Genomic DNA, 16183 nt, shown 5'->3' with positions numbered 1-16183 from the left:
AGGAGATATAGAAGTAGGTGGAGTTTCAGCCTTAAAGCTTAGTTGTGGGCTTCTTTTTTAACGTGCCAAACTCTTGGTTGGACCCCCCTATTCACCAACGTCTGTGTCCCTGAACAAATTTGTAGTACAGGTTGAATCTCCCATATAAAAATATTCCGATAGACAGAATATTTTTAGCATGACTGAGATAGTGAAACCTTTGCTTTGATGGTTCAATGTACGCAAACTTTTTAAGCTACAAAACTATTGAAAATATTGTATAAAATTACCTTCAGGCTGTGTGCATAAGGTGTATGTAAAACACAAATACATTCTGTGTTTAATTTTGGGCCCTATTCCGAAGACATTTCAGTATGGTATGCAAATATTCTAAAATGCAGAATATTCCGATATTCAAAATACCCTTGGTCCCAAGCATTTTGGATATGGGAGACTCAACCTCTAATGGATTTAATTGGAGACCAAAATACCACTCTTTGTCCATCATAGAAATCTCTCCTGTTTTCAGGGATCGCAGTTCAGTCAGGCAGCGACTCCTGGAGCAAACCGGGGAGCACTTTCAGTACGGAGTCCACATCCACTGAGGTATGACCTTTTCCTGGTGTTTAAGGAGAATACGTTGTGCCGTTGACAGATAAATATCTGTATACTTGTAACTGCTATGGTTGCTGGTGTGCCAATAGAGCCTGGTTGGTCCTTAACCATGTCATCCACAAGCATGCGGCACGTTGAAGCGCTTAACATGTTACAAACGCTGTGTTACAGCAACACTAGGCACATAAGTCATTGCTATGAATCAGATTGTTGGATAGCTAATGCAGTTTAGCCTGGGCATAGGATGACCTCATGAACTTAGTGCATATTATTGTCATTATTTTGTCAGGTTTGTGTTACAAATGCCTTTTACTCCTTGCATGTCGAGCACCTGATTCCAGCACGGTACTTTTTGAACTGTGTCAGTGTTTGTTGTGCGCAATTGTGGACTGTACTGTGTTCTTGGCCTGGTAGGGTTTCAAAGGCAGTCAGGGCGACAGCGGCATTGACTTGAGCGCCGAGTCTCGAGAATCGTCCGCCACCTCTTCGCAACGTAGCTCTCCATACGGGACTATGAAACCTGAGGAGATGAACGGTACTGTCATGGTGGAGCCGAAAGCGGACTGCCCTAGTGAGCAGGGGCAGAAACAACCAGACAAGAAGGTTAGCTTCTCTCTACTGAAATACTTTCAAAGTCCAGAAAGCCTTCTCTTACCTCTTCTAAAGCCTTGTTCCAGGCAGCCTGCAGCACAGTTTCTCTGTTCGATTTTGTATTTTGTGAACTATGAGAGGCATTTGTTTTTGGGTGGTGCCTCATACCTCAAAGACGTCACTCGCTTCTTGCGAACATAATAGAAAATAGATTTTTAAAAACTGATATCCTAATTAGCATGAGCAGGCCTCACCGTTCTTTGAAGCGATTGCCCCGCATCTCTAGAAATAAGTGGTGACCTAATTTAGTATGTGTAGTTTTCACTATAACTTGGTCACTTGAGTCCATGTCCCCTCCCTTTCTACCCCAGGAACTGGAGTCTGCTCCTGGACTGAACAAGGAGCACAAGCCTGGTCCCATTGGCAACGAGCGCTCTCTAAAGAACCGGAAAGGGTCAGAAGGGACAGAGCGCCTGGAAGGGAGTGTACCGCCTGTGAACGGGGTGGAGATTCATGTGGATTCAGTCCTTCCCGTGCCTCCAATTGAATTCGGAGTAAGCACAAAAGTGAGGATTCTCTTTTCTGCCCCGCGAGCTCTCTCCAACTTGTTTGATTTTGTAATCATAGTGCCTCGGTGTAGCTTTATGGTTACACCACTGCAACGCATACAAACTGCGAGTTCAAGCCGAGGATATAAACATTGTTGGGTGTCGGGTAGTATGAGTATTACAGTTGTCAGTCCCAGACTAAAAGCACTCCCGGCATTTTAGAGTTAACGCTGCAAAATTGACGGACTACCCCTTTTACACTGGCCAAATAACCCAGATCATTGCTGTGTCAACCCGGGTTGCAGATCAGTGGATAAGGGGCCAGGGTTGGATCATCTGGTCGAGTGACCTGGCAATCCAACCCTGGTAGTGAGCCGAGTTGTACACGGGAACAACCCGTGTAACCCTGCAATGTAAACCGGTGACCTGGGTCCTGTTAACACCCTGTGAAGAGCCGGCTCACCGGCGCTTGGAGATGTCATCTGTCAGTGTCTGCAGAGGACAAGCCCCAGCACTAACCCGGGTCCAGCCTGCGGTGTAAACTGGTTTTAAGCCGCTGTGACACGGATTGAAACCAGTGTTCAGTGACCCGGGCTGGACCTGGGAATTGGGTGTAAACACAGGGTATGATATGAAGGGGCGTCTAGGGATTTTGGAATTCTGTAAATAAGTGTCTTTAAGACTGTCTTCTTTTGTTTTCTCATTCAGGATGCTGATTACTCCTTACCCCCTGTGGCTGCTTCGTGTCCCACTGCTAACACCGTTACTAAACTCCAGAGCGCACTGGCCAGCAAGGTAAAGTGAGGCATTGATCTATTGAACAGCCTAATTATGGAGAGTTCTGAGTGGTGGAAGCTCTTACAGTTCGGAGAGCAGGTGACACATGTTAGTGCTGTGTACCGCCTCCAGCTGGCATGCATTGGTCCTGGCTTTCTTGCCCCCCATTAAGAGTAGACTTTAAATTACTTCTAAGGGAGAAGCCAATAATTAATTAAAATATAAAGTAATAGACAATAAATACTCCTTCGTATAGAATTATTTTGGGCAAGAATGTGAACCAGAAATCTGTATGCTGAAATACAGTGAGAATAATAATGACTTTCTCCTCTGAAAATTAGCTGGGGTCCTGGGAATGTCCATGCATTTTAAGCTTAGTGTGGTTTTGTTCATCCTTCTTTCAGGCAGGACTTTCCCAGTCCATACCGATGCTGAGAAGAGATCACCACCTGCAGCAAGGCATGGGTCTAAACCCAATGTCCTACCCCACCGCTGACCTCACGCTCAAAGTAAGTTACCATCCCGCCTTGTGATCACCCCCTTGTGTTCAGTTTATGTAATTGCACTGTCTACATTTGTTTCTATTGTGGTGTTTTTGTCTTTTTTTTATCTTTTATATTACGCTTTCATTGGATTTTTATCTTGTTACCCATTTATGCCTTTTAGAAAGACAGATTGGAAACCACAAATAAAAATAAGTAGGGTAATGGTAAAACTGGCAGAGAGGGCAATTGCCAACCAGTATGTTAAAGTTGCCTGCCAACAACCATTCATACTAATTGATGGAAATGCCTGAAAAAGCTTGAGTGTCTGAAAAATGTAGATTCTTATTTTTTTTCTTTCCCTATATGTTAAGAATTATTAAACAAAATGTTTTACTATTAAATTATTAATTTTTTTTTTACCTGTAGATGGAATCTGCCCGCAAAGCCTGGGAGAACTCGCCCAGTTTGCCCGAGCAGAATTCTCCGGCAGGCCCTGGCTCAGGAATACAGCCACCCTCCAGTGTGGGCACTTCCTCTGGCGTCAATTACAGCTCATTTGGCGGAGTGTCCATGCCACCAATGCCCGTTGCTTCTGTGGCCCCTTCAGCCTCTCTTCCAGGTACTGTTACTGTTGAATCTGTTTTTTCATGGTATATCGTTACCCTCGTAACGGACCATTATATTGGATAATACTCTGTTAGAACTCTAATTCTGATGTTCTGGGTCTGACCCTTAAGTATGTACTCCGGAGGGAGCTTGGGGAGTGTGTTCTACCCAGAGACTTTGTAGTTCAACAACATTCGGATCAATCACAGGGTTCACATTTTCTACAAGAATCCCTTATCATTCTTCATTGTTGGGTTGTACCGGTCCTATGTGTACATACAGTAAACTTGATATTGGAATACACTCCGCTATGGGGTGGCAAACTAAAATGCATTATTTTTGGGACGATGAAGGGTACCATTGTGGGCGTTCCAATGGTACATCACCCCTCAAGCCCTATGTTGGTAGCCTGGGCAGGCTGACGTGACTGCAGCAGGAGACATCACAAAGTGAGTCCTGACTGTTGTGCGTTTGTCTTTCTTCTGTGTTTCGCTGGCATGGATTTGAGTTGTGGTTGTTACTACCCCAAACAAAATGATGTATCTGCCATGTCAGATGTGCCAAGAGGGATGAGCCCCCCAGTGAGCAGGTATATTGGTATCGACTACTTCCTGTCCCGGTGATGGCCAGTTGGGCCTAAGACTGGGTACACGCTTGGCGACCTGCCAATGCAGCGCCTTATGGTATGACTGAACGATATATTGGGTCGGTCGATACGCACTACACGACCTGATGTACGACCACCCAATCTATATCGTTCACCTGACCATGCACCTTCCGGTCGTTGGCAGCTGGGCCTATCTGTCTGCCGCGCATGGACGACTGACGGAACGATCCCGATATGAGAGCGAGCATAGTGCTTATATACTAGACGATCCAGGTGATATGTCGGTCCAAATTGGCATATCGTCCGAGAAATCGGAGAAGGAAGTTCTGTAGTTGTCTCAGTTGGGGGTGACTTTGTAAAAGCTGGGCTCCTTTTATATATTTGTTGTTTGGTTAAGAAAATAACCTGATCTTGTGACTTCTGCTACTGGCGTTGCCCATCCTGGCATTGGCGGTTATCCATCTCCGTCATGTCTGATAAATGCATTTGTGTCAACTGCAGAGAACATCAGGGTTTAGATCATGTGACCTGATGAAACACTGTTGTAATAAGTGAGGATTTTTTTAAAGTTTGGCAGAAGATGGGTAGTGAGGATCCATCTGACAGCTGTTTTGGTTTCAGCAGCGCCTGTCGTTTGTTGTTTTAGGTAACCACATCCCCCCTTTATACCTGGAGAGTCATATGTTTGCTGGCCAGCCACGCCTAGTTCAGCAGACAATACCTCAGCAGCAAGGATACCAGCAGGTATGGGTGAGCACTATATGTATATATATATTCCTGTATCGCAGCACAACGCGTTTCTCAGTCTCTGTAATGTTTCAATAGATCCTGCTGTGACCCTTCAGTATGTACTCCGAAGGGAACTGTGGAGAGAGAATCTTATGTTATGCCTAATAGAGGTAGCTTGCCTAGTGCAGGGTATATTTTAGGTCTTGTCTTATGGGAAATAAACGTGCTACTGTCACGTGTGTGTGCATTTGTGATTTGTTGCTTGTGCATTCATGTTCCCACTGTTCTGTACCCACCCTTCTAACAGGCAGCGGCAGCCCAGCAGATCCCCATTTCTCTCCACACCTCTCTACAGGCTCAAGCTCAACTGAGCATGCGTGGAGGACTGCCTGTCTCCCAGTCACAGGAAATGTACAGCTCAATGCAACCCTTTAGGTAAGTCTCACGTTTGTATGAAGCCCACAATTGTGAACTGCTGCTAGTCGTGTTCTGTCTATATGTTCTGCAATGTAGGCACAGTTATGGGGCCCATACAACTAGCCTGTATCAGGCAATTCCCCGATCTGCCGGGGTCGGGGGATCGGAAAAATCCAACATTTTGGACAATCTCTAATCCCCCAATTCCGACACACACTCATGGTTGGAATCTGCGAGTCGGGGGTTTATTGAATTTCCACAATTACTTGATGGATCGCTTATCATCGATGTTCACCAATGTCATTGGCAGATCAGGAATTCAAGGCGTAGATGTTTGGCCCGTATTAGTTGCATATATTAGGGTAAAGAAAAGTAAACTGCATACACCCAGAATACAAAGGACAGCATTGATTTCTTCTTCAGTCCATAGGCTCCACAGGGAGACCTTAGGGTGTAGGTTTGATCTGGATCCTGGGCAACACACAGTTAAAGCATTTGCTCCCAGGATGCACTGGTCCATCCTTCCTATTCCCCGCCTCCCGAGCCAGAGGCACTTCGTTATAGTTGGTGCCCGGCCGGAGTCGGGTCACTGTTTATGCAGGGGGGCTGATTAGCAGCCCCAAAGCTTATTTATTTTAAGATTTGGTAGTTTTAATCTCCACTTCAGAGCGCGCAGCAGCAGACTGTCCATAGGAAGTCTGCGCTGCTGCTTCATCACCCCGCCGGCGCCGCAAAGTTCCTTTATCTGACTAAGGGGCAGATTTATCAAAGCTTCTAAAGAGTAGAAGTGGCGGTATAGCCCATAGCAACCAATCAGATCCTGGCAGTCATTTTCTAGGAAGTATTAGATAAATGATAGCTAGAAGCTAATTGGTTGCTATGGGAATCTCCTTGACTTGTCCTCTTCACAAGGTTTGCTGCAACTCTCCTTGAGCCACCAACTCGAGTAAGAGCTTTGAAGACGTGGAACCTCCTTGGTTCGAGGCTTTGGTGAAGGTGCTCTCAGAAGTCATTGACTTGCTGTTCTCTCGCCTTCAGGTCCCAGGTGTATATGCACCCCAGCTTATCACAGCCCAGTGCCATGGTACTGACCAGCGGTACGGGCCTCAAGCCTCAGTACTCCCCATTTCCAGGAATGCAGCCACTGGAGATGGTAAAGACACAGTCGGCCTCCCCATACCAGCCCATGAGTGGGAGTCAGCAACTTGTGTATGAGAGTCAGCTTAACCAGGCAGCGGGGATGGGAGCTTCTCAGATGATGGACTCTCAGCTCACACAGGTAAATATAACCCCGTCTCCTCTTCAGCCAAGTTTAGTTACTCGTTCCACATAATGATTCTTAATTTTTTTTTTATCTACAGTTAACCATGCCAATGGCTGGCTCTCAACTTCAGATGCCTCGATATAACTCTGGCCAACAGCCAATGCTTCTGCCGCAGTCCATTCAGCTCCCGCAGGGGCAGAACCTGCCAGTCGGAGCTCCGCGGAGGATGCAGCCTTCAGTCCTGACTGCAAGTCGAGAAGTAAGTGGAGGGTTTGACATCTGCAAAGTGTTTCTCTCTGACAGAGGAGAACATAAGCTTCATAAACCCTTGTAATTTCCAAATGAGGCATGACTGTGACATAAATCATCCTGGCCCGCTTTTTCCGTGCAATGCTGCGGACCCCGTACCTCTTACTCCACCCATGGCATCTTCCAGTAACATTCGTCCACTGTTAATACTCATGAGTTGTTAATCCTTTAACATGGAAATCATGCCTTGAGAATTTTTGGAAGTCTTTGATATATCTTGGAGCCCTAAAATATAATAATTCTGTAAAAGCTGCTGTCTCATGCATAAAGAGCTGTACTAGTCATTCCGAGTTGGGGAGCAGTATTACTTGGGATAAATTAACCCTTCATTATCTTTTCTATATTGTCAGAGAACCATTACATTACAGGCCAAAGTCACATTATATGAAAGTGCAACTCATCTCATTGACAATTCTTTAGTCTCTAAAATGTGTGATTGCAATGATCTGTTTGCACCCCAGGCTTTGTGTAAACGATTGCCGATGACGCTAAAGTCATATACAGCCAAAGTATGGCTGGTAAGGGAGGTCTAGCCCTACAGTGGTTAATTGCACTGAAGACCCGGGGACACTTATGAAAAACTGGGTTAATGAAAGCAAGCGGCGTTGTCCGTGGCAACCATGTTTACTAATTGTTCTAGGGCAGTTTATAGAATGTAAGCTTCCCGTTGCCTTGGGTAATGGTGCCTTTTTTTTCCTTATGCACCGGTTTCCATAAATGTCCCCATTGATACTTTCCTAGAGACCCATTTGAAATCCCATTAACCGCGTCTTGCGGCTTTATCTACCCGCGTCTGATACATTGGGTATAAACACAGTTGTCAAGTGATTTTCCAAAAATGTAAGTGCAGATATTCACTGATTGCAAAGAAAACTTTTTCATTTTAGAGGGTGAACTACAACAACCGTTTATTTACCACCTTCTCCAGCTCACAGGTAATGCATTGCTGCCAATCTCTGGCACTAAACCTCCCCCTTCTTTCAGAGTCCCGCATCCTGCACCCCCAGGCCTATTGCCCTGTAAGCGCCAGGACAAGTATACGTGGTCAGATAATTAGCCGTATATAGCGATGCTAGCGCACGGATTTATACCTCGCTACGGAGATAAACCTTCAGGGAAGATAAACCTTCAGGAACCAGGGAAGAGTTAAAAGTGCAGAAAGCTTATAAAAATGACATATTGTGCATAGACAATAAATGGGGTCTGGGAGGGACATTACATTTCATATACATCGATTTCAATATAATGCCTGTTATAACCTTATGTAATAGGTCCCACATTGCGACAAGCGTTCTCTCTTACACTGTACTGAATATAATATTGTCCATCTCCCTGTAGGCTCTAGTCTTGGTACCAGCCATTCCGAGTTGGTAAAGTGGGAACGGCAGTGTTCTCTGCAGAGGCCGATGGATGCTAAATTATAAAGACAAAGTAGAGCTTTACGCGGCCGTCAGGGAATTCGGCAACGGCAGCTCCTATATACAGCTCGGGCCTAGTGGCCTTATAATTGTATTCAGTTTTCCCAGCAATTATAACTGTCCTGTGTTTCTTCCTCAGTCCTCTCAGATGGAGATGAAAGGCTTTCATTTCACGGAAGGTAAACAGAGCATGCAGACCTCAGCCTCCATGCAGACACAGCACTCCTATCGGTAAGGTCCGCACCCAGCAGTCCGCTGCGTCCCCCGTATATGTATTATACTACTGTGGTGCTGGCTTTGTGTGTGTGATTATCCGTCCTATGCTGGAATTGGGAATGCTCTGTCCATACAGAAAGTCCGATGTCTTCTCGCATTAACTTTTATTTTAACGTTTTTTTTTCGGTTTATAAAAAAACTAATAAAAAGGGATGGAAGGCTCAAGAACCGATATTGTTCTAAATTATATACTGTAAGTTGTAAGATGGCATTACTGAGGCAATTTTCATGTCATTGCTTGTAACAGTCCTCCATAGGGGGGAAGAACTACAGCTCCCCCTGCAGGCTACTGCCAGTCCCGCTCTCACTCATTGGTTGGTTTTTAATCTTTATCTGCCAAGGAGGACCAGGTACTGAGGTGCCACAGTTCAGTAATGCTATATATTGCTTCTGCGTGGCCAAGCTGGGCTTGATTGCATCCAAAGGGCTCACTGGCTTCCATTAGAAAGGCCGCTCAACTTACCAATGTTTCATGAGGAAGAACATCCTAAGCAAAGGACACTGTATACTCCAGGATTGGGAAACCCATGCATCAATTTGAAGTGCTCTGCAGAACAGATACGGGGGATCTGGAGATCAATTTCACTGCAAATTCCGACCTTGGAGTTCCAGCTTGAGGCTCAAGCAGCCATTTTCTTCAAAAAAAAAAAAGGTTGCAGTGTACTGACCCTCATTACCTCTGACAAGGCACAGGTCCGAGTTCAGTGAAGCAAAGAGCACGAATGGAAGACTACTAAGGGGTGAATAATCCTTCACCGTGTTTTTTACAATGAGATGAGGGAACTTTTGGCAGCAACCTGAATGTCTTGTGGATACGTAATGTTTTCCTAGCATTCTCACAAGATCCATGCAGATCGCTGCTTAACGGAACCAAGTGATCATCCTCACCCCATGAAAGGAGTGTCTTCCAGGGTGACCGTGCTCCTCTACGGAGCTTGCGACCTCCCAATAGTTTGATGTACAATTACATTAATGTTCTCCGTATGTTATGGCTTCCTCTATCATCCATCTATAATCACCAAATTAGAGCGTAATCCAGCATTTATGGGATTCTATGGACTCCCCACTATCATCAACCAAGAGTGATGTTCCTTGTGGAAGAATGGTCCTGCCTCCCTCCAGCACAGTTCCAGACATTAGTAGACTTGATCCATGGTGCATAATACCGTCCAGCGGGGGCGTTGTACACTACTCAGCGGCCTTATATTAGGGTTTTTCTTTTGTATAACAATTACCATTCTTTCACATGTGTTGGGTGTCCAACTCCATCTGAATTCTGTTTGGGTTCTCACATCCCACTATTATATTGTGTAATAGGCATGCATGAGACGCCCTTTGCAGACTTTTGTGTGTGTATTGTTTATAATGTTTATTGTACCTTTTAAACTGTAACTGGAATGGCCTCTGTGTAGATCACATTGTGGCTGGTCATCATGTAACACATTCAACAGTCTAGCCAGGCACCAGGTGGATAGAGGCAGGATATGCCTCCACTTTGTCCTTTAGTTCACCCATCTCCATGAGAACTCCCCTCATCTCTCTCTCTTCCCACAGTCCATATCCAAGCACCAGTAGTTGTGGTTTTGTGCTTTACCTGTTCTGAAACCGTTGCCTTTCATTTTAAGGCCAGGTTCAGCTAGTCCCAGTGGAAAGTCACCTGGACCGGGGCCATCTGCCAACTTGGGACACTATCCTCAGCAGGTAAAGTCCTGTGATCAAGTGGCCCCTTACTCTATACCTTGTATATAGACTTTATCCATCACTAGACCTGAGAGAGCAGGTAACACTCTGCTGCTGGAGACGACTGGTGCGGTGCTGAACAAAAGCCTTAGGCCAGGCTTAGTGGTCGTATATCCTGCCTGCTCACTTTAGTTACTTTGCATGCATTGATCTGGTGTCTCTTCTTGTTGAATGAATTTCCTACGTAGATTTTTACTAGGATCTATATAACCTTGTTCTCAAATGAGTGTGTTGTGTATGTGTGTGTGTGTGGTGATTTTTTGTGTGTGGCATATTTTAGTGTCTTATGAAATACATTGCTACAGATCTTATGTCTGCAAAACATTCCTCCTGAGCTGATACCGTTACCTATATAAGCTACACTTTTGCCAGACAATGAGATCTCTTTAAACCTAATCAGCCACAAATACCAACATGTGTGAGCCCAAAAAGATGGCCGATTTCAACCACCTGGGCGTAATCTGCCAACGACCTGTTAATGCAGCCATCATCTGCCGTTTCTTAGGCTGGGTAAACACTTGGCGATATATCGGCCGTTCAGATTGCTGGGACATGCCTTTAAAAACAGTGTCTTCAGTCTTTTGTGTAGGAGTAATACACACTATAGATCAGGGGTAGGCGATGTGTGGCACTCCATCTGCTGTGGAACTACACGTCTCAGCATGCCCTGCCACAGTTTTAGCATACTTTTTGCTTCCTTTTAAATTGGTTTCCTGTGAATATCGGACAGGCCTGTGCCAATGTCATTCATACGGTACTTTTAAAGGTAAAACCATGGTGTTATTACTATAGCATATCTGCCGCAGCTGTTGTATCGTTGTCCCAATGTGTTTTTACAGGTCTCTCCGAGGATTCGTAGTTTCTCCTAAAACGTTCCCCCTTTTTTTCGTTTACAATAGGTAAAAAAAAGAACTGAAGACAACAAATGCAGCCTGGGGTCCCCCCAAGTCTCTGAGCAGCCCACTGTAAGTCAGATGAAGCCAGTTCGGACAGGAGCCATCAATCCTTCAACGACGAAAATTGAGGAAAGCTTGGCCTAAGAAGCGACCCCTTTGTAAATACCAACGCCTCCCATCCACCTACCTTTCCTCCTCCTTTTGGATTCTTCCTCATTTGAGAGCCTCCTATGTTACCTCCAGTCACATGGACAAGCGGACAGTAAACCCCTCTGAACAGTTTGGAAAACTACCTGTATCCACCTCCTTAGATTTACTCCTTGCTGAACGGACTCCTTGGTTTAAACAGGAGCATCTTGAACCTTTGCTGCCCCAGTCCCCCTCCCGCTGCCCCCCGCCCCTTCATTATCATGCGGCCATGCAGTCTGTGATTTGTTGGTGTCTTATGTCCCCGTTTCCATTTTCTAACTGGCACAGAGCAGCGGATGTGCAACAGTTGTTTCTTAAATATGGTTTTAAATTACTCTGTTCCCTAATCTTTTTTTTTTTTTTTTATTATTTTTGTATATATATATTTAATGCAACCGTAGTTTACAGAAGTCTGCTGAGATTTTATTTTATTGCCCTGTAGTGCGTGATTTTTTTTATATATTTTTTTTTTTACTTTTTTTTTTTTTTTTTTAAATCCCTCGTATTAACTTTCAGATCTGTCCAATCGATTATTGGAAGATCTTTTGTGTAGGTATAGAAGGCTGCAGCGCATGAATAGAACTTTGGAAACCGTTAACAAAGCTCGGCGAGGTTTTCCCCGGCATCGTCAAATTTTTTTTTAGTTCTAATGCATCTTCGTAGAAAATAAGCTATGGATCGACAATGTATCATAAAGCCTGGCTTGACTATTCGTTTCAAACTCCGTTCCTGCTCTGGATAACTAGTTCTGGCCAATGAGGCTTCATGCTAGGGTACAGGTTGGCGTCCAATTTCTACATATTTAATTTTTTTTCTCTGCTTGGATCACTTTAGCTAGATTTAAAACAGGCGACATTAGTACTGGGCCTCTTTACAAAGCATCCAAGGCAAGTGGGAATGGTTTTAACTGGCAAGCACCGTTTTGGGGGGTTTGCTTGTCCACAGTTATTGTAGATCATATTGTGCCAACTAGGTAGACAGATTGATGTTTAAAACTTTTGCCTCAGTGCAGCAGCAGCGTTTTTCCGCCCCTCCCTCCGCGTCGCCCTCAGTCTTCATATGCTCTGCTTATGTTAGATGACATCCAGCTTTATGGTGTTAAATGGTTGGTGCAGGATTTAATAGTCTACCATCTGCACCAAGAGCTAAAATTGTGGGATGTTGATTTCACGTTCTATACAGATGGTTACAAATTAAGTGCTGTTGGGAGGCTTAGGGGTAAATTTACTGAAGTGAGTTTTAGAAAAGATGTTGCCCATAGCAACCAATCAGATTCTACTCAACATTTAACTAGCACCTTCTAGAAGGTAATAGCTAGAATCTGGTTGCTATGGGCAACATCTCTTCTAAAACGCACTTCTAAAAACTCTCACTTTACTAAATTTACCCCTTAGTCACTAAGTTGCAAAACAAATGTGTAGTTTTACAGCTCCTTTTCTGGCAATCAATTCCACACCCTAAGTACGTGCCTAGGATGCCTTGTCAGATCATCCAACCCCTAACTGCATGATCGTGTCTCAGAGCCCTTATTTTTGTTATACTGTATGCTGGAATGAGACCTTTTTTATTGGGCCATTATATAATTATACTGTGATATAGCTGTTGTAGTTCGGCTGCCACTAATGTCTGCAAATGGCCATCGATCCACACCTTGGGGGAGGGGGGGATGGTTTCACTTTTTTTTTTTAATTATTTTTATTATTATTACTATTATTATAGCCCTGAGTCATCAAAAATTGTTACCTTAAGTGACTAATCCATTTTAGCGGTGATTTGGGCAGGGCGGGGGTGGACTAAATTTCCCATCAGAGATCTTTAACCAGTCCATAGAACGCCAGGTAAGGTTTTGCAGCTAACAGTAGAGATCGAGACGTCTCTATCAGTGAATATGGCTCGGTGGTGGGGATCAGCGGTGAAATTTTAGGCCACATAAAGGGCAGTTTCAGTTAAGTGCGGGGTTCCGCTTTACACATTGCTGGTGATTATGTGAGTGATGCCTTGCTTATTTTTCCTGGCACTGGTGTGGATATGTAAGCGCGCGGTGTTCTGATGGAACCTCAGCGCTAATCTGATCTCCATGTAAGAGTGGAAAAGTGAAGAATATAGCAATTCTAAATGAAACAAATTAGCTTGGTCCAACATGTGATCAGCTGTCAGCCTCTGATAGGACATAGCCTTCTTGTGTGTCCCCAACATGAAGGCGGTTTGTTTGGTAATGTAACATGTACAAGTCATTCTAAGGCGACTCCGTCACTTAGTACTGTTATAGGGTATAAATAAGTGTAAGATCTGCCGAGAGAGGTTTTAGCCTGAGGCGTTGCAATGCCTGGAGTTGATGCTGCTATTGTGTCAAGTTTTATTTCTCAGCAATTCTACACACCTATGTGAAATTTGTGTTTCTGCTAAATGCACATAGGTAAGAAAATGAGTTTAACACACAGGTCTCATAGTAGCCAGAGTTAGGTGGTGTGGGTGGGCATAACGCTGATATCCCCTGCCACCCATTTTGCCCCCCCCCTCACCCTCAGGAATTGGCAGATTGGGAACGCTCACATTGTATAAGATGCCAGGTGTATTTGCAACATTGATAACAGTAAAATCTGTGGCTCTTTAGAGAAGTTTGTTTTGTTCCCCCCTCTACTGCCTTTAGGGTAGTGTCCAACTGCTCCCTGGATCTAACTTAATCCCTAGATGTCCACCTTTCTCTAATTAGACTCAAAGGGTTCATTTTCCTTTATCCCCATTTCATATGATTTTAACATCTTAACTTTTCATTCAGATTTCATTCTGTGTACAGCTGTCCTTGGCCTCTGCTTCTGTTGGAGATGGCTGCGGGTGGCGTACAGACAGCACTTACTGAGGACAGAACAGAAATGATAATATAAAGCTCTAGATACACTCCAGCATAATGTAAACAAACCATATACATGCCCATTGGGCCACCTGTTTTGTAAGTTTAGTGAAGGTTGGACATTTACGGTCAATTCCTCATGTGTCCCAGTCTCCACACTATCTTGTAAGCGTTAGCAAAGACTGCGAGTGTTGTAACGGCTTTAGAGACGTCAATACACCTTCCACTATGATAAAAGCACACAATGCTCTCACATGCTTTGAAATGTCCATCTATAAATCTATTTTAGAAATGTGTAAAAGATGCGTAAAGTCTATTACAAAGTGAAATATGAGCAATTCTATCGATGGCACCTCATTCTGCTAGTAAGGGTTTCCTGCCTCCGAATAGTTTATATAATGGTTTGGACATCTTTGGTTGACATCTTCGTCAGTAAAGCGTTAGTGTGTCGGGTCTAGTTTTATATTGCAATGTATAATCCCTACATGCGGGAACGTAAGATTGTTGGCTGCTCCCATCATCGTAAACTGCTGCTTTTAATTTTTTTTTCTTTTACTTCGTCCACCTGACTTCCAAAGCTGCTCGCACCCCGTCTGTCTCCTCCGTGCGGAGGAGGGATTTAAGCGTGTCCTGCCCGATTTCCCCTTGGCCCAACCGCATAGCTCAATATAGGGATCTTAGTCTGGTTGTGTATATATGCAGTGTACAGTGTGTAAGTAGTAGCAAACGGATTACTATTTGAACCAGCTTTACCTCGCTTCCATTTACTCTGTGCTATGTATTTGTATATATATATATTTCCTCATCACTGGACTTTTGCTGCTGCACCATTACTTTAGACTTTCAATTGTGAGTACTTGGCTAACAGCAATGTCCTCTGAACATATGAGCAGCGCTCTGACGTGTAAAATGTCACCCAGGCACAGTGCGGGCAGAGATAGGAATATGGCATCGAATCACCAGGAACCAGACGCTATCTTTGTGTGCGCATGCCACGCCTCTGTGATGTCACTAGTTCCGAGTGATTGGATAGGCTGAATATAGGTTCAGCCCACTGTGTAGGTGACAGGTACAGTTTACAATCATGGATGATGTGCTGCAGTCACATATCATACTACTATAGATTTACCGCAAAGGTTGAATGGATTCTACTATGCCGGATAGGGGGGGGTGGGTCAGACTTGCAACCTGCACGTATACCCGTTAATCTACCAACAGACTATAATAACCCTTTAGAGTCTAAAGATGGTGAGGTGATAGATACCAAGTGTTTTATATTTTTTTAAAAAGCTATTAAGATAAATCTTTTTAAGTGACCCAAAAAGAAAAAAAGAAAAACACCTCACTGCTTTCACCCAGCTCGGTCTCAAAGGTGAACACCACCCATTTCCCACCTCCCTACATGTTTTCCTGATCCACTTAATTTTATCTCCTCTTTGCCCTCCTTAAACTATGTGATTGTACTAGCTCTTATCTGGAAGAATTCTCATTTAAATAATAAAAAATGTATAAAAAAAAAGAAAATAAAGCAAAATATGCTTTCTCAAATATGGTTTATGTGATTTTTACAGCCGGACAAAGGTCCCAGATCCACCTTCAGTCGACTTTAATGCATAACAGTGCTGCAGGCTTTCTTTCAATCTTCGGTCAGTGCCTACCAGCAGTGTCTCTTGAGCTCTTGCAAGATAGGTACATACTACAATTGTTACGGTCTCAAGGCATCAAAAAATGGCGTGACTATAGTTTGTCGTTCATTGCCCTTGGAACTTTGTTTTAAGGAAAGCCTCTCTCCTATAAATAACTGCACATTAATATGATCTAATGACAGCCGTAAATATTAATGAGGGAGTGACTAAAAGATTCAGGCTAACCTGGATCTAAGAGTA

General features: G+C 44.0%; 1 protein-coding gene across 9 annotated transcripts in view; it reads left to right on the top strand.

The window, feature by feature from the left end:
- PRRC2B (proline rich coiled-coil 2B) overlaps window positions 1–15845 on the top strand; it is a 92684-nt gene extending 76839 nt beyond the window's left edge. For 2 of the 9 annotated variants that reach the window (XM_088453324.1, XM_088453321.1), the window contains exons 20-33: window positions 509–585; window positions 1009–1197; window positions 1557–1751; window positions 2442–2528; window positions 2915–3019; window positions 3422–3614; window positions 4855–4958; window positions 5245–5372; window positions 6393–6633; window positions 6716–6877; window positions 7815–7862; window positions 8485–8576; window positions 10247–10322; window positions 11261–15845. In XM_088453324.1, coding sequence (XP_088309450.1) covers window positions 509–585; window positions 1009–1197; window positions 1557–1751; window positions 2442–2528; window positions 2915–3019; window positions 3422–3614; window positions 4855–4958; window positions 5245–5372; window positions 6393–6633; window positions 6716–6877; window positions 7815–7862; window positions 8485–8576; window positions 10247–10322; window positions 11261–11401 — 1838 coding nt within the window. In that variant the 3' untranslated portion in view covers window positions 11402–15845. The remainder of the gene's footprint in view (window positions 1–508; window positions 586–1008; window positions 1198–1556; window positions 1752–2441; window positions 2529–2914; window positions 3020–3421; window positions 3615–4854; window positions 4959–5244; window positions 5373–6392; window positions 6634–6715; window positions 6878–7814; window positions 7863–8484; window positions 8577–10246; window positions 10323–11260) is intronic. The other 7 variants (XM_088453329.1, XM_088453326.1, XM_088453323.1 and 4 more) reach the window with 6 other exon arrangements.
- Window positions 15846–16183: the final 338 nt, after the last annotated feature.

Source organism: Taudactylus pleione, unplaced genomic scaffold, assembly GCF_031769625.1.
Source record: "Taudactylus pleione unplaced genomic scaffold, aTauple2 ptg000579l, whole genome shotgun sequence".
NCBI lineage: Eukaryota > Metazoa > Chordata > Amphibia > Anura > Myobatrachidae > Taudactylus > Taudactylus pleione.
Note: the sequence above shows the minus strand (reverse complement) of the source record. Positions and strands in the feature narration are given on the sequence as shown.